This window comes from Vicia villosa, linkage group LG1, assembly GCF_029867415.1.
Source record: "Vicia villosa cultivar HV-30 ecotype Madison, WI linkage group LG1, Vvil1.0, whole genome shotgun sequence".
NCBI classification, from domain to species: domain Eukaryota; kingdom Viridiplantae; phylum Streptophyta; class Magnoliopsida; order Fabales; family Fabaceae; genus Vicia; species Vicia villosa.
The window spans coordinates 122,939,721-122,963,505 of NC_081180.1; the positions used below are offsets into that span (position 1 = coordinate 122,939,721).

Genomic DNA, 23,785 nt, shown 5'->3' on the forward strand with positions numbered 1-23,785 from the left:
CACCAAGAATGTGGAAAAGACTCCTTTTCAAAGGATGATTTCTAAGGCGATGAGCCTCGCTTAGTTCAGATTGTTTAATGTTTTATTTTGTTTAGGCGCATTTTATTCTCGGCCATTATTGTAAGAATAATAATGTTTTCGTGGGAGTAGTCATTTCTATGCCGATTGACACTCTATTTTTAATGAGGCCTCCATTTTATTTATATAAGTTTTGGATTATCATTGATTCACATGCGGGATGTCAAGGAGTGAAAGAATCTTAGCGATATCGCCTTACAATCTATTGAATATGATGGATCCTAATGAATGAGTCATTGCCGCCCCTCGAGACAATTACATGTTGGATCCTTATGTAGAAGTCCTTATCGCCTTTAAGGCTATTGAATATGTTAGATCCTTATATAAGAGTCCCTGCCGCCTTTAAGGCTATTGAATATGCTGGATCCTCATAAAGGAGTCCTTGTTTCCCCTTAAGACAATTACATGTTGGATCCTTATGTAGGAATATTTGTCACCTTTAAGGCTAATGAATATGCTTGATCCTTATGAAGGAATCCTTGTCACCTTTAAGGCTATTAAATATGTTGGATCCCCATGAAAGAGTCCTTGCAGCCCCTCGAGGCAATCATATGTTAGATCCTTAAGTGGGAATCCTTACTGCCATTAAAGGCTATTACGAACACTGGCTCCCTATGTGGAAACCTTCGCCTCCTTGAAGTAGCGTGAGGGATATTGGCCTTCCATGAGAACAAAGAATCTTAAACTTTGGGCCAAGAAATTCCTCGATAAGTCACAATAGAGATAATAATATGTAAACAAGATCAAATATAAAAGGAGCCTCTAAGGGCTAACCACCAGTTGGCTGCCATATATAACTTTGAACACGTCCATGAGGCTCAGAGCCAACCCAGAATGGAGGAAGGTCATCTGCTCTTTTGCCTCTCATAATAGATGATAGAGGTTTATATCAAACTCACCCTATAATTGATTAAGAAGTCTCTTAATCAATTATGCTCTAAACCTAACATTTTCTTTCCTAAAAAGCCAAGTGATAATTGTTTTGCTTCATTGGTTAATCGATTAAGGAGCGACTTAGATCCAAAATATTTTTCTTTTTTGGCCAAATATTTTTCTATATAAGAAGAACTTATACTCACTCTAAACAACAAAAGAAATTTGAAATATCTCTCTTCTCACTTACTCACTATTTTCTTACAAACATTTTTTTAAAGTTAGAATTAATTTATTATTTAGAGAGCGAAATGCTTAAGTAAAAGTTGTGCTTATGTAACTCTTGTTTGCATATTATTGAGTTGTAATTGTAAATCAAGAGTATTATTCTCTCGTAACATTGATATTATTATAAAGGTTGCAAGTTGAATATGAATCGCCTTCATAAAATATGTGAATACGTTTCTAATAAATTGAATCATCCCACAAAGACAATTTCATTAAGTCAACTTTGAACAAGTATCATAAATAAGTGATATTGATTCAATTTATTAAAAACATATTCACATATTTTATGAAGGCAATCAAAGTACTACTTACATGGTCAAACTGACACATCTACTAACATTGATCTCCTCATTCACGCCTTCCATTCTCAACATTTAATAATTTATGTGAATCTTACGCTTAAAAATTTAATAAGAATATTTTTTTTTTCTTTTCCTTTAACCTTGTAAAAAAATAAATTTTCATATATTAATGTTTCTATTGTAGGTTAAATTCGATAATGCAAGAGATGATTAATTTGAACAACATAATCGAGAAATAATAACTTTTCCTTGTAAATTAATTAAGGCTGGACAATCAGTCGATTTAAGTCGATATTAAGGCCAAAATTTAAATATGACGCAGACTGCGATTTCAAATTTTTGATAGGTTCAAAATAATTATTTGAAACCGATGGAAAAATCCTATAATATTCAAATTAAGTATATAAATCAACTCGAGACTCAATCCAACTAAATCCGTTTGCGTAAAAAAAATTGGGTCGGTCACTTTTAATAGGATGCCCCATTGTAAAATGTTACCGAGAGAGTATTCAAGTGCAACTTCACATCAATGGTAGGCAGTGAGCTACAAGATCCTAACATGTGTCTAAACATACCCACCTTAAATCTGAGTCACATTCTTTTGATACGGGACCATCTCTTCCTACATAGGAACTGTCCTCACGCTCCCGCTGGAAACAACTTTAAGACTAATCTCCGGGTTCGCCCATAGATCAAGTAAAGCTTATCCAAGGCATTTTCGTTTAACTCTACGAGAATCTAATCCTGAAAAGTCGCATTCTTGTCCTCTCTATGCTTCTCACTTTATAATTCTCTTTGTTCCAAGTCCCAACAAAAAAAAAAAACACAACTCGTTGCTTCATTAACTCATTTCACCTGTTACCTACTTGCATTATTACTAAGATTTCCTTATTAAAAAAACAAAACAACGATGTTTCTCTCTCTATTCAATGCTTCAACTCTTTCGTCAAACTCACTCCACTACCAAAAAAACAACTGAACTACAACACCAAAAAACCATGTCGGAGAATTCTGAAATATCTGCAAGCACGTCATCAAGAAGTCTCGGCGAGATACCGGAAATCTCCGCTATACATCTCAAAATCGATCTCGTATCAGCAGCCAAACGTAATATCACGTTCTTGAAAAGCGTTGCGGAATCTCAATGGCTTCATCATACAAACATTACAGTTGAAGCAATACGAAGGTTTGTAATTGTATAGTCGTCACCTTTTTATGAATATTAATATATGAATTTGATCTCATGGTGGTACGTTTTGGTAGGTACCGTGATTTATGGATGCCGTTGATCTCTGATCTGACCGTGGTTGACTCTTCTCTTCCTATGATTCTTCCTCCGTTTGATGTTGAGTGGGTTTGGTTCTGTCACAGTTTGAATCCTGTGAGTTATAGAGGATATTGTGAGAGGAGATTCTCGAAACTCATTGGTAGAGCGGTTATACATGACGAAGAGAATAGAGAATATGCGTTGTTTCGATGCAGAGAGATTTGGAAGAGTAAGTACCCCTTTGAGTCTTTTGAGAATGAAGCGAGTTCTGATTCGCAGGATTCTGATACAGTGGTTGTTGAGGATGATGTTCTTAAGGAAGTTGAGAAGCAAAGGTTGTTGTGTTGTAAGTTTATGGAACCGTATAGGACTGAGTTGGTGTACTTGATAGCAGCGAGACAGAGATATAAAGCTTTCTTGTTTATGATGCAAAGGTTTGGTTCTGAATGTGGTTCACGTTTGGTACCTGCTTCGGATATTTTGTTGATGTGGTTGACTCATCAGAGCTATCCAACAGTATATATGGAAGATTTGAAGGCATTGGCTTTGGAGAGTTGTATGCAGAAGGTTGCAACTTTGTCTGAAACTGTGAAGGAGAAAGAGTTTGAAGAAACTAAGAAATTGTGGGATAGAGCATTCAATCAACCTTATGAGAAAGCCGGTGGAGATGTGCCTTTGACATTGGAAGGTGCTATCGCAGTCAAGTCCCCTGTCTCGTGGGAAGAATCAGACATAGATGTCAATACAAAGTATAGGTCTTTGCTTCCGCGGTTTTTACTCGAGGTTTGTTTCATAGTGTGTTTCGCTCGTAAGGCCTATTAATCGAACTTGTTAATTTTAGAATAGTCTATTTAAGCGAATTAATACATTTACTATATTTGCAACTTTGAAATATATTGCAATTGTTTTCTACAAAAACATAGAAAACGGGTGAATTTTTAGGCCTAGATTCATGAAGTTTATGTAATTTTTACAATGCAGGCGTGTGTATTTGTGAGGCCTAAGCCGAGAATAAAGGCATTCCAGAAGGATACAAACCGTGAGTTCCTACGCTTCCGAATGATTAAGTGTCATAGTGAGTTAAAGTTAGATGAAGCCATCTCCAATTTCCCCTTTGATTCGTGGAAAAAAGCCTGGCATCTTTACTGTGAGTTTGGAACTAAGGGGGTTATGCTCGAATATCGTCGTCAGGGTGGTGGCAACTGTCTGAAAAGAAGTAGCAGGCAAGATACTGTTTCATTCCGCTGGAATGATTTATTGAGAGCGGATTCTCTAACATTGGAAAAAGAAGTTAGTGGACAGGTGAATGTCGTTGTGTCAATAACGCCACCGGTTCAAGCACCTTACTTGTTGAAATGTGTACCTGATCGAGTCACGGATGATTCTGGGGTAATGATATCTGATGTTTTTCTAAAGATGAATAATTATCGCCCACAAGAAGGACGTTGGTTGTCTCGCACAGTTCTTGATCATGCAGGAAGGGTGTGTTTTGTTATTAGAATTCGGTAAATTTCCAAAGTTTACCTATACATTAAGAAATACTACCTCAATTTCAAAAATGATGTTCATATTGAAACGGACGGAGTAGATAGTAGAGTTAGTTCTGCGAACCAAGATACCATTCTGTGCTTACACGTAGACAAATGTTTAAATTGCAGGATAGCAGGAGGGTTTTGGAGAAGAGGAGGTGAAACTCCTTCAGCTGTAAAATGGGAAGATAAGATAATTGAAATACGCGAAGGATCTTGGTCTTATGTTGCTGGTTCCATTGGTAGAGCTCCTGGTATGTTTTATATAAATGTTACTACTTGGAAAACTATATTAGTCTCATGTCTCTATTTGGTGTCATGCAAATTTGAAATATTTTCTTGTTTTTTGTTTCTGTCTAGTACAGAGAAGGTTGTGGCCACCGCAACACCAAAGGAACATACAGAACAATGTAAAACAGCATGGCGCTTTTCAACAGAAGATGAACTGATTATACAGTGGGATTCATCGCTATCATTATCAAGTCTCACCTTTAGTTTGACAAATCCAACATCTCCAGAGTCATCGGTTAGCGTTGAGACGTCCCTAAATATATACTCATTAATAAAGTATGATATCTTTTCCTTCTTACCTAATAATTGAGCTAAGTCTTAATCATGACTTGCAGGTGAAGTTATTGAAAGGGAGGCAAATGCAATATAAAGTGAAGAAAACAAAGTCTAAGATCAAAAGCGAAGACGAGGACGAGGGTTTTCTAACGGTAGTACGTTTCACAGAAGATAACCAAGATGGAAAAGCAACAGCTCTACTTAATTGGAGGCTGTTGGTTGTCGAAGTATTGCCTGAAGAAGACGCTGTATTGATGCTTCTCCTTTGCATTTCAATACTGAAAAGTGTATCCGAAATGAAAAAACACGACGTGGGAGATTTGTTGGTGAGGAGAAGATTAAAGCAAGCGAAAAACGGTACTAAGGATTGGGGTTCTGTGATACTTGATCCATCATCATTTGGTGATTCACCTTATATTCAACCTTGGCATTGGAATGCCGGGCTGGTGATGGCATTGGATGAAGGAGATCAACTTAAAAGGCAGCCAGTATTAAGTCATTCTGCAGTGGAAGGCAGTGAAAAGTTATACAAGAATGGGATTATCAGTTAAGCCTTTTTTTTCTTTTCTTTTTTTCAATTTTAGCTTGGTTGATTGTTGTTATTGATTATTTTTTGCTTTCTTTGAGCTGTTCATATTTATAGGGAATTCAAATTTCTTAGTCTTGAAGTTTGTTTGGAATACACCATAAGTTATAAATTCTGAGTCCTGAAGTTTGAATAAATGTGAGTATTTTTGTATGTGAATGTTTACAATTTATGAGAATAATTGTTATGCGACGTGACTTAGGGGTGGTAAAACGGGCCGGTCGCCCCGTCTTATGCCCGCCAAAAAAATTGCGGGACGGACAAGTCCGCCTAATCGAAATGGACATAAAAATCAAGCTCGTTCTGCCAAGGTGGCGGATTGGCGGGCGGCGGGCTTGACTGTCTATTTTTTATTAATTTATTTTTACATTTTTTTAATAGGTTAATAAACTTTTTTTACCTCTCGATTAAATTTGTCACTTATTTTTTTATAAAACATCTCTTTAACAAATTTTACTTAAAAAATATTGCATATATTTACAAATAAATGCATAAATTAAACCATAAAAAATTAAAATTATTAGAATTAATTAAAAATATGCGGATTAAGGCGAGATAGGCTGAACGAAAAGGCAGGTTTTGGCGGAGCGAGCATTAGCGGACACTGGGTTTTGGCGGGGCAGGCTTTGGTGGGCGCCGATTCAAAATTCCAACTCAACCCGCTATTTTATGGCGTGTGCGCCGGCCGAACCGTTTTGCCACCCCTCATGACTTTGAGTGTAAACACACCTGTCCATCACAATGATTCATAAAATAATATTTTATATATAATGAGTTTGGTAAAAATAACGGATGAGTGACTTTGAATATAAACACATCTGGTACATCACATTGATTCATAAAATAATATTTTATATATAATTAAAGAGTTTGTTAAAAATAACGGAAGAGTGATAACTGATAAGTTAAGTCATAATTTAGTAGTGTAATTTTTTTATAATATCAATATATTTAAATAAATTCAATTTTTTTTTCAAATCCTCTTTATTAATTCTGTTTATTTTTGTTGTTAAATTTGACTAAAAATTGTTTCATTTAGAATTCAAATCCGGTTTCTCGTTTTCATACTTCTTACCTTACATAATCTTTCTTTAAGAAATTGTTATATGTGTATTTTTCTAATAATGTGCTATATAGAAGTAATTAAGAATTTTATTAAAAAAGGAAATTGAGAATAATTAATCTTTCTTGACAATGATTTATCAGAATGAACGTGTGGAATATGATCTGCTAGCTAAATGACCCGTGAAAGCACGGGCTTGATTAAAATGCATAACTTAATTATTTTATAAAAATATAAGTATATATCTTAATATATAGTGAATGAATATGTTTTAAAATTTAATAAAAATATCGCGTTTAAGTTTTATTTTTATTTAGATTAAAAATATTATTTAAAAGTATAAGAACTTTTGTTGTTTTGATTTGTAAATTTGATAAATATTTTTTAAAATATTAATAATTTTTGTTGTGTCCAATAAATTTGAACATATAAATTAAAGAGTCAATATCGCATTTGTTCATGTCGTTTTTGTGAAATTTGAAAAATTATCGCATAAAAAAGTTTTAGATTCTCTCCTATTTTTTCCCCTCATTAAACACAAGCATCAAAAAATAAGATGTGGCAATGACATAATGTAATATTTTTGTATTTTTCATTTAAATTTTAAATATGTGGCAATTTAACTCTATAGACATGATCAAACTAGCCCTAATTGAAATTTATTAACTATTTTAATAACTTAACCCAAGTTAAAATGGAAAATCCTAATTTTGGAATACTCTTTCCTTCTCCGCTTCTTCGTTTGAAACTGCAGTTATTCCTTGACGACACTGCGTTTTTCATTTCTTCTAACATTGGGAACATGTTTTGTCTTTTAGCGCGACAAGGAGAAGGTTTGGTATAAAAAAGATACGATTTGTATAATATTGTTTACTTTTCAGTGGTCTCAATTGCATGTGTGTTAGACTGTACAACTGGTTAGGTTTTTAGTGGTCCCAATTGTTTAATGCCCATATTTCTAAATTTAGGTTTTCACTGTGTGGGGGTAAATTTCGTTTTGCTTCATTAAAGTGTGAATGTTAATCTTGAAGCTGTTGTTTAACCATTGGTTATATCTGTAATTGCAGACGTGAGCCTATTCAGTGTGATATTTCATCATGGGGTCACTTTATTCATGATAAACACATGTTTTACAATGATGAGAATGAAATCATTGTAGAAGGCCAAAACAATGATACATGGAGTTTCTTTAAGGTTGTTAGTTTAGTTAAGGAGTAGGATTATGATGGATTTAGGCTTTGGAGAAAAATTCTAGGACTTGATGAAGGTTTCTACAACTCATTTATGATGTATAAACTGAAGAGATTGCTAAACACAACCTTGATAATTCCGTGGATGATCATATATGAGTTGAACACGATATTGAAGACATGCTAAGAAAGGTATTCAAGGGCTAATAATTCAGTGAAGGTAGTGATGAAGATGATAGAGGTGTTAATTTTAATGATAGTGAAAAAGAAAGAACTTGTGAAAGAAATGAAGGATTTATGAAAGTTACACTGGAAAGACCAACTCATGGTAGTATGTTTGAGCTAAATGGCAAGTCACTAAGATGCAAGGTAAAGGAAAACAAAAGTCCGAAGAAAATAAAATCCCAATTCAAGGTGAACATGTTTGTTCCTGCCAAAATGATATAAGTTCTAGTTCAAAGAGGAATCCCACAAATGTTGAAACTAAAGATATGAACTATAAAAGGAAGAAATGGAAAGCCCATACCCTAATAATATTGAAAATGAAAAGCTTCCTAAGTATGAGAATTTTAGAGAAGAGTTGATGAACAAGGACTTCCAATTTAAACTAGGTATGAAATTTAATTCTTTAATTGAATTCAAAGATGTTATTAGGGAGTGGTCAGTTCTGAATGGAAGAGAGATAAAAAATTTAAAAATGAAAGTGATAAGGTTAGATCAGAATGTAGGGGTAATTGTGGTTTTGTGGCATTGTATGGTAAAGTGGGTGACAAATATAAATACCAATTAAAGACATGGGTAGGGACACACACATATGCTATGGTTTTAAATAACAAATCTGTCAATTCTAAGTGGGTCTCCAAGCTAGTGGTGGAGAAAAGAAAGCCAATGGGTAAGGTTAAAGTGTATGAGATAATGTTTGAGATAAGGATGAAGTATTTTGTGGGTATCACCAAAGGAAAGGCATGGAGAGCAAGGAACATGGCAGACGAAATTATTGAAGGAATATAACAAAATAATATACCATGTTGTGGAGACATGCAATAGAAATTAAGAAGCAATGTGATGGGAATATTGTAAAAATTTACATTGAGAGACCATTTTCAACTATATCACCGAGATTTAGGCGATTATATTTTTTGCTTTGATGGTTGTAAGAAAGGTTTTACTAAATCATGTAGACCTTTTATTGGAGTAGATGAGTGCCACCTTTTATCGGTGGTTGTTGCTAGGGACTCTATTAACCAGTATTACCCTTTGGCTTTTGATATAGTGGAGACAAAAATAAAAGAAAGTTGGAAATGGTTTTTAAAGTTACTGATTGAAGATATTGGTGATGAAAGAAGGTATGTTCTTATCTCAGATCAGCAATAGATACAATTGGTTCATTTACTTTCATTTTTTTTCTTTTGTTGGTTTGATTAACTGTGTTTTTATGCAAATGTCAGGGACTTGTGAGTTTATTTGAAGAGATGTTTGAACAAGTTGAGCATATGATATGGATAAGATTTTTGTATGTCATTTTTAAGAAGAAAGGATCAGGTAGGCCTAAGAATTTAAAGTTTAGGGAGCATGATGATGCACCGTCAAGGATGAGGAGACCTGGAGTGGCATATAGATTCACCAAGCGTGACAAATTTGGCCATAATTCAAAAATAACTCAGAGCAAGGAACATGACCCTAATGCATTGACAAGAAAGGTAACTTTACAAATTTTTGATTGTATGTATTCTATTTGTTGCAGTCTACTTGTGTATTCTATTTTTTGCAAACTAATTGTGTATTCTATTTGTTACAAACTGACTATGTATTCTATCTAATTGTGTGTATTTTATTTGTTGTAAACTGACTATGTATTCTATCTGATTGTGTGTATTCTATGTTGTAAACTGACTGTGTAGAAAGGAAAACCCCAAGAACCAAGAGTAAAAATGAAGGGGGTCAAGAACCATACTATTGAAAAAATTTGTATTGGTCCAAAAGTAGATGTAGTGATTGGAGAAATGATGGTGATTGTTGCTACACTTGAAGTTCAACCTTGAAAAGAGTCACAATATCAAGATACACTTGTTGAAGATCAGCATTTCCAAGAGCCACAGTCTCAAGTCTATAATCATGCACTGCTTCGGACTAAGGAACTCCCAAGCTAAACTCTTCAAGTAAGGTGAAGAAGAAACTACTTGAGAAGAAAACAAAACTTGAGAAGAAGAAACCTCAAGCACCTGAAAGGAGAAGCAATAGGCTTAAAACTGTTTGGAGGTCAAAAAGAAATGTTTGCCCAGGATGAAATTCAATTGAACCATTGGAAATTGAGAATGTAGTTGATGAATCTCATGTACCTACCCATGAATACCCATAATTAAGTACTTGTGTGTGAAAAATGAAGTAATAGGATGAAACTTCTAGGAAATTGTCTCAGTAATTCCTAGTTTACTAATTTGCAATTTAATGCTTATTTTGAAACAGTTTGTTATGCACAATGTGTGCTCATTTAGGAATAGTTTGTAAAGCACATTATATGCTCATTTTGGAACATGTTTGTTATTCACAATGTGCTATTTTTAGGAAGGTTGAGGTTATCAATTTGTTGCTATGAAAAAATTATGTTATGGAACACACCTTCTATCAACTTACTCATTTTGGATCATTTTAGTGTTATCAATTTACTATCATGGAACATACCTGCTATGTCAAAATTAGTGTCAATTATGCCCAACTTTAGTCCAAATTATGTCCAACTTAAAATACTACACAGTTTTGGAACATATATTTTGAACTAGAACAAGTTTCAACCAATTTTGAGCCAACTTAATTATGTCCTAAAATAATACACAATTTTGAACGAAAACTATATACAACCAGAAAATACCACACAAGCATGTGCCACAATCTTGGTTTTCATTCATTCAAGGATCAAATTAAAATCTTGTTACACCAACTTACATTATCAAATAAATTTCTATTACATGCTCCTTAAACCAGAAGAAAATAAACCAAAAAAGAAACATCAACTACTAAGAGAAAATTCATTTTCTTCCTTATGCTCTCAACATTTTGCTTCATCTCTTTTGAACACATATGAGTTTCAAACTCATTTCCAAATTCATTCCCAAAATCCTTCCCAAATTCCTTAAGTGCTCTATGACCATCTCACTCCTATTGTGTCCATCATCATTTTTTGGATTTGAATCTCACACCAAAAACTCACCATCCAAATGCAATAACTCACAATCTTCTTCTTTACCCCAATACTTTCACATCTAGTATTTTCTCTCCGGATTAGCACTAGATTTTGAAACAAAAATCTTCATAGATAGATTGTGTGCACATTAGGGAATGATTCTTCCATTTGATGACATGTTTGTCTTGGAACTTTCTAACATTTTCATTTTCAAATGTGGAATGGCGTGAGGCAGGTTGGACTTTGAAGCTTCTGCAACAATGGCTGATGAAAACGATGAAGATGGGATAAAGCAGAGGAAACGCTTAAGAAGAAGGAACAGTGTGTTATTTGAAATAAGCAAATAAATAAATATTTATTTTTGAATTATTAAGTTAAGTGTTTATCGTTAGGAGTGAGAATAGGCTGGGCCGAGCTAGGCTTTGCTAAGCCTGAGCCTGACCTGCTAAAAATTTCAAAGCCTAAGTCTGGCTTGTAGCCTATCGTAAGCTTATTCTTTTGGCCCGAGTCTGGCCTTTTTGAAGGTCTGATTGACCTATTAGCCTACTTAAAAGCCTATTTAATTTGAACATTTGTAAATAAGTCATTCTACTCAACTTTATATACACTAACCAATTAAAAGATCAGTGAGATTAAATGTTTGTTTGCATTGACTTATTTGAGTTTACCTAGTAGCATAAATTTTGTGATACTATTTGTTTGAAAGAACTTATGGAAGCAACTTCTGACATTGTTCATACGATTTTTTCATCTTATTTTCATAATTTCTTTAAGATAACTAAGATTTATTCTTATATTTTAATTCAAAGTACAAAATACAATATAATATTAATAATAATAAAATTATTCATATTTATTTAAATAGGCCGGTCTCATAGGCTTAAAAGGTTTTTTATATGGTCTGTGGCCCAGCCTTTTTAGCTAAATAGGCTTATAAAAAAGCATACGTCTTTTCTATTCATAAAAAAAGTCTGGTCTGACCTAGGCCTACGTAGGTTGGGCCGTAGGCCCCTGTTAGTCGGTCTGGCCTATTTCCACCCCTACTTATCATTAGAAATACTAACAACAAAAAAAAACAGACTAGTCTTAGTCGTGAGGTGACTATTATTATATTTTTTGTTTTAAATATAATACTTTATAAAAATTATTTGTCATCAATGTACATTGACCTAGTCCTAAATACATAGAATGTGGCCGAAAGATTCATGAGTTTGATTCCTTCTAAAAACCCAGAGACCTTTAAAAAGTAAGTAAAAAAAATAATAATTTGAATTGTTTAAAATAAAATTAATTTAAAAATTTATGATCAGGTTAAATTTTATAAGAGATTAAATATGGTCTTTTTTCTCAGAATTAATTTAGGGTTACACAGTTGTTGGGAGAGAACAAAATGAATCATCACTCTAAATAAAATAATATATTGAAAATATTAATGTTTATTTTTATCATAATCCTTATAATTTATTATTATCTATTATTCTAATTTTTATTCTCTTTCTACCTTTATTTTTTTTTGTTGGATTAGATCCATATCCCTTCAAATTTATTCATATTTTTATTAATATAATTTTAGCTTATATGAGAAAATATTGAAGATGGTAAAAAACACTGAAATATAATTAATACATGTGTGATGCACTTTTTATATTCATCTTAATGGGATCATGTAATTGATCTCATCTAAATACAAATAAAAGGAAGGGAAAACATAAAATAATAACTAAAAAGACGCATCACAAGTCTATTTTATTTTATTCATGAGCATCACTTTCAGTCTTCAAGCCTTAGATGAAGGAGGAGGATGAGGAATAATAAAACCTGAAAGAGTAGAAATGTAAATGAAAATTATTATTATTTTTCATAAAAAAATAATTTTTTTAGATAGGTAATAAAAAGATGGTAACTTACTTCCACACTTGTCCGTAGGAATATTTTTAGCTTGGCAATATTTTGCCACATACAAAACTTTTTCAATGCTGATCTGACTCTCAATAGGACCCAGATATTTACAATAACATGAGATATCAGCACCTTTTAATGCTGCACAGCAAGCTGCTGATGGTGGAACTGTTTTCCCCTCCTTTTTAATGAAAGGCAAACATTGCGTTTCAAGGCCAACTAGGTTACCACCACATTCAATTTGAGCAGAAATTTCTAACATTAAAATGCTTGCAGTAAGCATTATTGTTGCAAAGCATAAGCATCTAGTTGCCATGGTGGTGAAAATCTTAATTTGATTTACAATAAGATGATTTTTTTGTTTGTTTATATAACAAATGATGCACTAGAGAATGGTTTATATAGTAGATTGATGGTGTGAGAAAGAGCATATTTATTAATAAATATTATTTATGTTTGACTTCAAAAAAGATACTACTATAATTAATAAAATCTGATATTAAAAAAAACACCTTTAATTTTTTTTATAAATAAAATAAAATAAATCTAATTGTTGAAGGTGTTTTTATATTATTAAAGGTTAAAATAATTATTAAAGGTGTTTTTATATTCTTAAAGGTTAAATTAATCTAATAGGTTAAAATAAAACGTGTTTTTATATTATTAAAGGTTAAAATAATTGTTGACATTTAATAACTATAAATGTGCTATTTTCCACTTTTATGTTTTTTTATATATATTTTAGAGTGAAGATCCGGTGTCTCACAAGAATAATAGAATTCAAATTAATTCCAATAAAAAAAAATTCAATTTAATTTCTTATAAAATTTAACCGGATCATATTAGTCCAAGAATTTTTAAGGCACATCATATGCTTTGACTACTAGGCTAATATATATTAGTGATAAATTATTCCCATAATGTGTAATAATATTAAATATATCTTAATTTAAAATACAAAAATACAAAATTTGTAAGATAAAATGATAGCCATTTTAGAACTACACTTATTGTTCTTAATATTTTTAATGATGAATGCCTAACTTAATAATTTTTTTAATAGGCAAATAATCCATTAAAAAGGGAGTATAAGGGATACTCCGCCCTTTTACAAACCGAACAACCCCTTACTTTCCTAAAACAGAGAAGGGGAAGTGTATTCCATATAGAGAAGTTGTTTAGAACAGCAATTTTGCAAAAAGAACAGAATCAATTCAAAGACCTTAGAACTATAATCGACATACAATCATCAAAGATAAACGTCGCTTCGTTAAAAATGACATTGTTATGCAAAAACCAAAGACTCCATGTCGTTGCTAATCAAATTACAGTAATAATAGTCTTTTCGAATTGCACATGACTTTCTCACAATTATGAAAATAGGCCATAAACTCCCCCAATGACACCTCCGTCGGGTTGCCTATCCACTGCAGAACACCCTTCCAGATTCTTACCGACATCAGACACTCCTCAAAGAGATGCGATCTAGTTTCCATTTCTGTTAGCAGAAGGCGCAACATGGGTCTCTAATATTTGTCAAAATTCCTCTTAAGGACCGTTTCTCTTTAGTGGGCAGTCTATCGAGTAACAACCTCCAACCGAACAAAGACAAATTCGACAGAGCTTTTATATCCCACAAAGAGTTGATATCTCTTAAGACTTCGTAGGATAGAGGCCTAGTGTTATTATTGTCACATAGTAAATCAAAGCAGGATTTTACCTTAAACGTACCGTCGGCCTCTTTCACTCAATCGTAAGTATCAACCTCGTTCTCCTTCAGATTAGCTTCCTGCACCATAAGCTCAAACTCTTCCCATATATTAATATCAATGTTGTCACTGTTATCTACTAAAGCTGGAGATTCCAAGTCCACACCTATGAACCCAACTTCCCGCCTCAGCTACACAACAGTCAGCTTTGTTGGTTAGAACGAAAATTTCGGGAAAGGCTTCTGCGAAACAGAAAGATATTAAATAATATTAATTTAAAATTAAATAACATGCAAATAAATATTTACTTATTTAAAATTAATTAAAATTAAATAAATATTAACAACATAAACAATTGGTATAGGTTTAAAGCAACTACTGATTAACATGAAGGAACTTAAGTTCGTATTTTTTATTTTAAGTTCAGAAATGTTAAATATTAGTATAAATCATGGAAATTATTTATCACTAATGTACATTAGCTTAGTGGTATAGACATATGATGTGGCTTAAAGGAGGGATTAATGTGACCTGGTTAAAGTTTCTAAGAGATTAAATCATGTTACTTTAGTATTAATTTCGATTTTATAGTTTTTGTGAGGGATCATAATGTGTCTTCATTCTATATTTTAAGTTCAATTACTTCTCACCAAAACTATTAAATATAAAATATTTCTAGTTATCAAATTTATTTTAATTAGACATATGTGTGTGTTTTTTTTTTTTTAATATTAATAGTGTACTTTAAGACAATAGATATTATTTGATTTGAATAAAATTAAAGAATATAAATTTTATATAAAATTGAGAGAAAAGAATTGTCTTATTAAAAACCAAATTTACTAATAATACATTTTAAAAATAATATTTTATAAAAAAAAAATTAAAAAGAATCACATATTTATTTATTACCAGATAAATTTAGACTTCTTCACTTCTTGGAAATTTTGTTTTATTATATACTTTAACTGAATATAATTCAATTTAATTGAAAAAAAATGAAATTAGTTTAAAAAAACCATTTTAAAATAAGAATCATAATTATTTTTTTTAAAATTAAGTTATGATTCATTATTTACTTTACGTGAATATAATAAAATTTAGTTAAAGAAAATAAAAAATTGAGATTATTTAAAAATAAAAAGAAACTATGTTTTATTATGTATAATGATTTTTTTTAGAAATATTGAAAAATCTTTATGTTTTTTTTAAAGAAATATTAAAAAGAAACAAGTTTTTATTTATTACGAAAATGGAATGGACTATCTTTAATAAGAATCATGTGAATGATTAAGTGGTCATTTAATAACCATTAGATTTAAATAAAATCAAGAAGTAAAAAGAAGTATAATTATTAGGATAATTTATTAAAGTCCGACAAGCGAGATGTTTCAGAAAAGATGGGGGGGGGGGGGTTTCCCCTGGCTAAGCGAGACAAAAGACAGTCAAGAACATGCACAATGTTTACATGAAAATTACAATAACTTTAACTATAGTGATATGGAAGAGCTCTTGCAATTTGTACACTCTGTGAGGGAGCTTTTGGTATATGCGATATGGTCTTTCTCAATTGGGCTGTAGCTTCTCCTACCGTGCAGGTATGACTACTTCTTTTAAGACTAGGCCTTCTTCTTGCATCTCCATCGACTTTACCTTATAGTTGTATCTCCTGGCGGAACTATGCTTGGTAGGGAATTTTGGAATGCGGGCGGCTTCTCAAAGCTTGTCGATCAAATCAACTGCATAATTCAACCATATATTGTTCGTGTCCTCGTTGAAATTGGCTCGCCGCCATAATGCCATCTTGATTTCTACGGGAAACATTGCATTCCCCCCCCATAAACCATGGAAAACATAGTTTCCTTGGTGGTGGATAGAGGCGTGGTGTGGTACGACCTTAGTATCTAGTGAAATAATTTCGCCAGTAAACCTTTAAAATCGTCCAACTTCTTTTTTAGTACTTTAAGGATTACTTTGTTTGCAGGTCGACTTGTCCGCTGGCTTGAGGACGCACCACAGACACAAACTTTATTTGTACGCCCAAAACTCCACAGAAGTCAGTGACCACGGTGCTGGGGAATCGAGTTTTATTGTTTGAGACAATGGCGTCTAGGAGGCTATATCGTCACATGATCCTTTTCCAATAGAAGCGTTGAACCCTTTGTGCCGTGATTTTTGCCACCGCTTCTATCCATTTAGTAAAGTAGTCCACTCCCACTATTAGGAATTTCTATTAACCTGGCACCAGAGGGAATGACCCCAAGATATTCACGTCCACTGGTAGAATGGATAAGGTGAGGTCATTGACTGGAGGAATTCCGCCGTAGCATGGTGAAGGTCAGCTAATCTCTGGCATTGTGTACATTTTTTGACGCAGGCAATGATGTCCTTCGTTAAGGTGGGCCAGTAATAGCCTGCCCTAAATAGCTTGTGGGTGATAGTTTTTCCGTCAATATGACTATTGTAGGCTCCCTTAAGGACTTCAGCGAACTAAAGTGATGTCGCTCTCATCCAAGCATCAAAACATTGGAGTATCACTGCCTATTATATAAATATTCCCAACGAGTAGGGTGTACTTGGCAGCTTTCCTTCGGATAATCCTTGCTTTTCCCTCGTCCGGAGGGAGCTCACCAGTTTGTAGATAAATCTGTATAGGCGACATCAATCTAGAGTCAGGGACAAGTTCCGCATAGTATACTTCATCCATCATGATGCTAGGAGAGGAGGGAGTCTCTTGTATGGCTTTTTTGTTAAACCTCGTGACCTTCGAGATAGCTAATTTTGACAATAGATCCACCGTGAAGTTTTGTTTGCAGGGTCCATGAAGTCCACACATATTTGTAATTTGTTCTAAGCCTTGCATACCAGGACGATGTTGGCCAGCCAGACGAGGTACTTTGTGCCACCGACTTGGATGATGGATGGATGGCAAAGAGATGACTCATGACTTTGATGTTTATTCCTGGAATGTTTTTGACTTGATGGGTGCGAGGTCCTATTTAGACTTCCTTCAGGTCTTCTATTGTGCGTGAGTCGTTCGACCTATGCGTTAAATTTGGGATCTCTGCCTTCAAATTCATTATTTTGAACTTCGAAAGGACGAACATCAACGAGGGAGAGCTCTTATCTAGCTTTCACCAGGCTACTCAAATAACATTTGCAAGCCACTTGTTGATCACCTTTGATGGTGCCCACACTGCCATTTAGGAGCAAATATTTTAAGGTTAAATATCGGGTGGACACGACCGTTCATATAGCGTTGCTGGTTGGGCACCCCCAGGATACTATTGTAAGGACACATGGCGTCTACGATGAGATAGCTGGCTCTATTCATTTTGGCGTCCCTTCTCTCACCGCAGATGGTTTTCAAGGACACATAACACATTATCTGCATCCATTCCCCTGACAATCCTGTTAGGGAGTTTGTGAAACTTTGTATGTCGTCCAGATACATTCGTAACATCTGGGAAGCATCCCAAAAAAGGAATTTGATGAGCTTCCTACCAAGACACGCCTGATATTCCAGTTGTCGTTCTGGAAAGTAATGACTAAGGAATCATTTTCACAAGGAAGCTTCCTTGAGAGTAGGGTGTACTTGGCAGCTTTCCTTCGCATATTCCTTTCTTTTCCCTCATCCAGGGGGAACTCTCCGGTTTACAAATATCTTAGTATGGGAAACATCCATCTAGAGTTGGGGAGGAGTTCTATGAAGTATACTTCATCCGCCGTGATGCTAGGAGAGGCGTGAGTCTCTTATATGACTATTTTGTTGAACCTCAAAGCCTTCAAGGTAGCTAATTTGGATAAAAGATTCGTCCTAAAGTTTTGCTTCAGGGGTTCATGAAGCTCATGCACATTCATCATTTGTTGTTAGCCTTCTGTACCAGGACCACATTGGCCAGTCAGATGGGGTACTCGTCTCCGTGATGAACTTGGCGGTACATAATTTTTCTACTTCTTCGTCGAGGGCAACCTGCTTTCTCCTCACCTACCTTGTGTTTCTTTTGTGCCACAGGCTTGGCAAATAGATGGATGACTAGGCTCACGAATTTGGTGTTTATACTTGGCATTTTTAGGGGGGAAAGCGAATAGATTAACATTTTCTCTGAGTTATATAATTAGCTCATGCTCCTCCTCTGCACACAAGGAGGTGCCTACCTTTGTGACTTGATGGGAGCGAGGTCCTTTTTGGACTTCCTTCAGGTCTTTTTAGGGCGTGAGTCGTTCGACCTCTGCGCCCAATCTGGAATCTCAACCTTTGAAGTCAGTATTTTAAACTTTGGAAGGACGGACATCAACAAAGGTAATCTCTTCTCTGACTGTCTCTAGGCTGCTCAGATAACATTCGCGAGCCACTTATTGATCACCTCGGATGGTGCCCACACTACCTTCTAGGAGCGCATATTTTAGTGTTAAATATCAGGAGAACACGACCGCTCCTAGGGCGTTGATGGCTGGGCGCCCTAGACTAATGTTGTAAGGCGGCATGGCGTCTATGGTGAGGTAACTGCCATTAATGGTTTTGACATATGTTCCCTCGCCGCATATGGTTTTCAAGGATACATAGCACATTATCTGTATCCGTTCCCCTGGAAATCCTGTCAGGGAGCATGTGAAACTTTATATGTCCTCCAAATTCAGTCATAACATTTGGGAAGCGTCGTAGAACAGGATATCAGCTGAACTTCCAGGGTCTATCACGACCCGCCTGATATCCATGTTACCGTGTTGGACACTGATGACTAAGGGATTATTTCCACGAGGTTGATGCCCAGGGAATCCTCTGTAGAGAAAATGATGTCGGCCTCGGTTACTCCTATAGAGTTCTTAGGGAAACTAAGGGATATGACGTTCGAGACAAGCATTTACCTCTCGTACCTTTGTAGAGCAGCCTTGGAGAGGATCCTCTCGGAGATACCTTCGACGGTGATGCTTGTTGTGTTAAGAGGTACCCTGATAGTCATCTCCTTATAAAATAAGATGAAAGGGTAGGAGTTGGAGGTGTGACATAGGTTAGTTTTATCGGACACCACGGTGGGCGCCACTGTCCTGTCCCAAAAAAGAACATGTGTGTGCGTGTTCCCCATGCAAGGGCAGGAAGACATAGAGGCCCTAGTAGGTATATTACACGTTGGGGATGAGGGCTAGCACACGAAGGCGAGTAACCCTGTATGGAGGTTTTTTAGGCTGCTTTAGGGACCAACTCATATGAGGTGAAAGGTCATCTTTTTGGCTGGTGCTATTAGGTCGTAGGCGTACAGTGGGAATGATGCTGCTTGGACTATTTGAAGCTTAGTACTCTATAAGTGGTGTTTGAAAGGGTGTGAGTAAGTAAGTGTTACTTGAGATTTTTACTTTCTCCTTTGAAGGATGAGGCATTTAAAGGAATTCCATATTCCTAGGGCTTCCTTTGATATGGCTGTGAGATTTATACTCCGTAACAAATCAAAAGATGGACAGTTGAATTCATATTTCCAAAGGATACGTGGATCAGTAACTATGTTAAATTTCCCAATATCCAAGACACATCTTATCCCACGTTTCCTCTTCCTAGTGGCGAGGAAAACGTATGGTCGAGGTGATATCTCCATTTAGGTGACCTTGCATCGTCGCCTTTCCCTAGGGTGGTCCTAAGTTGTCGCCCTAAACAATGTTACGTAAAAATATAACACTACACAGTCCCTCAGACCCGAATCCTTCAGCAAAGGGTGAAATGCTTTTTACCTTAGGTTAACGGGCATATTCTAAGGACATGCATTTGCTGCAAAGAAGCTTTAGTAGACCTATAGGTATTTAGAATTTCAATACGACTATGAGCCTTGGCATATGAGGCGTCGAGTCCTTCACACGTAAAGTTAATCTTTTAAGCGGGACTTCTATCGAGTCCTCTGGTAAGACTTGACTCTAAATCTCTAGGGCTTGATATAGGTCGCGCCTATTAGGGATGATTCTCGCTCGAGGATATACTAAGTCCCTTAGGCGGGAACTTTCATTAGCTTAGTGGATGCTAAGTCCAACAAAGGTTGTTTTTACGTGATCTGGTTGGGGAGGCACTGTGTCCCTCAGAAGGGTCATTAATCTTTTAGGCAAGACTTCTATTGAGCCCTCTAGCAAGACTCAACACTAAGTCTTTGGGGCTTCATACAAGTCGCGCCCATTATGGGTGATTCTCTCCCAAGGAGATTTTGAATCCCTCCTGCAAGAATTTTCATTAGCTCTGGGGATGTTAAGTCCCTTGTAGGTTATGTTTACATTATCTGACTGAGGAGGCACTAAGTCCCTAAGATGAGTCATTAATCTTTTAGGCATGGCTTCTATCGAGCCCTCTATAAAGACTCAACATTAAGTCTTCAGAGCTTGATACAGATCGCGCCCATTAGGGGTGATTCTCGCTTGAGGAGATATGAGTCCCTTAGGCAAGAATTTTCAGTAGTTATGGGGATGCTAAGTCCTTCCGGAGTTATGTTTACATGACCCTGTTGAGGAGGCTCTGAGTCCCACAGACACATCATTAATCTTTTACATAGGATTTCTATTAAGCCCTATAGCAAGACTTAACACTAAGTCTCTGGAGCTTGATAGATGTTGTGGCCATTAGGGGTAATTCGTATGTCTTGGTCCCTTCTGAGGGAACCCTAAGTCCATCTACCGGGTAGTTTAAATGAACTTTGTTCACATTTCTCTTTGGGGGTGAAAAGAGTATGCATTTCCTTAACAGGAGACAATGATTTTTCTATAGAAATCCAACTATGTGATTTCTTCGAGGGGCGGTGAGGATTTTCCTATTGAAATCCAACATATTCGTATTGCCTTGATAGACAGCAAGGATATTCATTATGAATTCCATCATATTCATATTGCCTAGACAGGTGGAAAGGATTTTTGTTATGAAATCCAACACATTCATATCGCCTTGATAGCGCGACAAGGATCTTTGTAATGAAGTCCAACATATTCCAATTGCCTTGATAGGTGCCAAGGATCTTCGTAATGAAGTCCAGTAAGTGAGATATTTCATAAAAAGGGACCCCCGACTAAGCGTGACAAAAGACAATCAAGAATTACACATGTACAATATTTACATGAAAATTACAATAACTTTAATTATAATAATATTGAAAATGAAGCGCGTTCTAAGTTGGGGTTGGAGCGATCCTTCGAGATCTTGCAATTTGTACACTTTGTGACAGAGCTTTTGATATATACAATATAGTCCTTCTCAATTGGGCTATATCTTCCCTGTTATGCATGTATGACAACTTCTTTTAAGACTAGATTGCCTTCTTACATCTTCCTCAGCTTTATCTTAGAGTTGTATCTCTTGGCGTAGATGACCTCTCGCAGCTCGTCGAACAAATCCACTGGACACTTCAACCCTATATTATTCGTGTCCTCGTTGAAATAGGCTCAGCGTTATAAGCCATCTCAATTTTTATCGACAACTAGGGATGGCAAGCAAACCCAATCCCGCGGGGCCCATCCGTACCCGAACCCGAGTCAACGGGTGAAAACCCGAGTTGACTGGGTTTGGGTGCCACTCGATATTTCGGGTGCGGGTTTGGATAGTGTGAAACCCGCACCCGAAACCTGAAATCACACCCACTTATATATATATATATATTGTGGAAAGTTGTAGAAAAATTTATTTTGTTGCGGGTTTGGGTTTGGGTGAAAAAACTCGAACCCAATGGGTGTGGGCGTGAGTGCTATTTTGCCACCCGAATAGTCTTTGAGTTCAAGTTTAGGTTCGTGTGGCGATTTCGGAAGCGAGTTTGGATAGTGTGAAACCCGTACCCGACCGATCCGTTGCCATCCCTATCGACAACATCGTATTTATCTCATAAACCATAAAAAAAAACAACATTTTCTTGATAGGGGACTGAGGCGTGGTGTGGTAGAACTATCTCGTTCTAAATAGGGACAATGGTGTCAAAAGAAAGATATATTATTCTCAGGGCCGGCCCAACATAATGTGAGGCCTAAGGCGAATATAACGAGACTTTTCTCCAACTTATATTATTAAAATATTTAATTTTTAGAAAACGTTCTAAGATATTTTTACAATTAACTTTTTTTGTATCGATTATAAAACTAATGTTAAAATTGGTAGTTAAATATTTAATTTTTTTTATCAAAGTTGAATAATTTTTCAACTCATGTTTTAGTATTTTATGTAAGGTAAAGATTAAATTTTTTTTTTAATTTTAAAGTTAAGTATTAAATTGATATTATAATTATATAGCTAAAAAAATTATTAAATTACTCTTTGATTAATAAATAAATATTATTTTTTCTTGTTAAAAGAAGAGTGATGTCTTAAAAAGAAAAATAATAGTTCTAAAAGAAAAAGAATATAGTAAAAATATGACTTTTTATCCATCCAACAACCAGATTCAAACCCAAGATCAAATGGATAAGGAAGTGTTCACTAACCAACTGAGCCAAGCAAGCAGTTTAGTAGAAAATTTGCTATACTCATGGTATATTAAAATTGACAATTTCTTTGTAGACTCCCCTGATGGGGTAACCCCTGCTGAAAATTCAAAAATACCCCTGCTTCGGAGATGCATCTCTGAAGTATTTTTTTTCTTCATATTTTCCCAGAATTCGGAGATGCATCTCCGAAAACACCCATTTTGTGGTGTTTTCGGAGATGCATCTCCGAAAGCACTTAAATTTCAAATTAAACGTTGGATTTTAATTGTCAGGTATTTTTTCGGAGATGCATCTCCGAAAAAAGTCTTCATAAACATTTTCCCTCCTTCACTATTTCATCATTTTCCTCCAAACCAAAACATAAACCCTCTCCAAAACCTCCATCATTCTCAATCAATTTTTCGTCTCTAAATCAAGTTTCAAGCGGTTGATCATACTAAAGGGAGCATAGAAAGCTACAATTTGAGGTAAACATCATTCATTTAATCTCCTATTCCACTATATTGTTGCTGATTTAGGATGAAGAAAACTGAGTCAGTTCGGAAGTACATTTCCGAAATAAACCACCTAACAAATTTCGGGAATGCACTTCCGAAATAAGGTTTGGGAGAAATTTAAAAAACTGAATTAACAACATTTTTGTATTTTTGTATATGGTAGGTATGGTGCATCCGGACAACATTGTCAACAATGAGTTAGAAGTTCCGGAAGAGGTCAACGTTGATAACAGGCCTAAAGAGCCGGTTAACGATGTTAAAACCATTACCGTTGCGGTGGATGTTCGACAACAATTTACAAATGATATGAGTTTCACTTG

General features: G+C 35.1%; 2 protein-coding genes and 1 long non-coding RNA gene across 4 annotated transcripts; 2 read left to right on the plus strand and 1 right to left on the minus strand.

Moving 5' to 3' along the window:
- The first annotated feature begins 2,160 nt into the window (after window positions 1-2,160).
- LOC131644064 (uncharacterized) lies at window positions 2,161-5,643 on the plus strand. Of its 2 annotated transcripts, none has more exons than XR_009296352.1 (6): window positions 2,161-2,727; window positions 2,805-3,591; window positions 3,790-4,313; window positions 4,467-4,591; window positions 4,698-4,863; window positions 4,964-5,102. XR_009296352.1 is itself a non-coding variant. In XM_058914458.1 (6 exons), the coding sequence occupies exons 1-6, from the start codon at window positions 2,471-2,473 to the stop codon at window positions 5,453-5,455; spliced, it is 2,346 nt and encodes a 781-aa protein (XP_058770441.1). In that variant the 5' UTR covers window positions 2,163-2,470; the 3' UTR covers window positions 5,456-5,643. The 2 variants fall into 2 exon arrangements, 1 of the variants encoding a protein (XP_058770441.1); XM_058914458.1 differs by having other exon boundaries at window positions 2,163-2,727; window positions 4,703-4,863; window positions 4,964-5,643.
- Window positions 5,644-7,237: 1,594 nt separating this feature from the next.
- Window positions 7,238-10,305, plus strand: LOC131615998 (uncharacterized). The gene is made up of 3 exons (XR_009288003.1): window positions 7,238-9,089; window positions 9,192-9,443; window positions 9,645-10,305. It is a non-coding gene; the product is annotated as an uncharacterized LOC131615998 (long non-coding RNA).
- A 2,233-nt stretch (window positions 10,306-12,538) lies between these two features.
- LOC131616002 (putative lipid-transfer protein DIR1) lies at window positions 12,539-13,189 on the minus strand. The gene is made up of 2 exons (XM_058887213.1): window positions 12,833-13,189; window positions 12,539-12,742 (listed from the first exon to the last, which is right to left on the minus strand). Exons 1-2 carry the CDS (start codon window positions 13,137-13,139, stop codon window positions 12,702-12,704), a joined length of 348 nt encoding a protein of 115 aa, XP_058743196.1. The 5' UTR covers window positions 13,140-13,189; the 3' UTR covers window positions 12,539-12,701.
- Window positions 13,190-23,785: the final 10,596 nt, after the last annotated feature.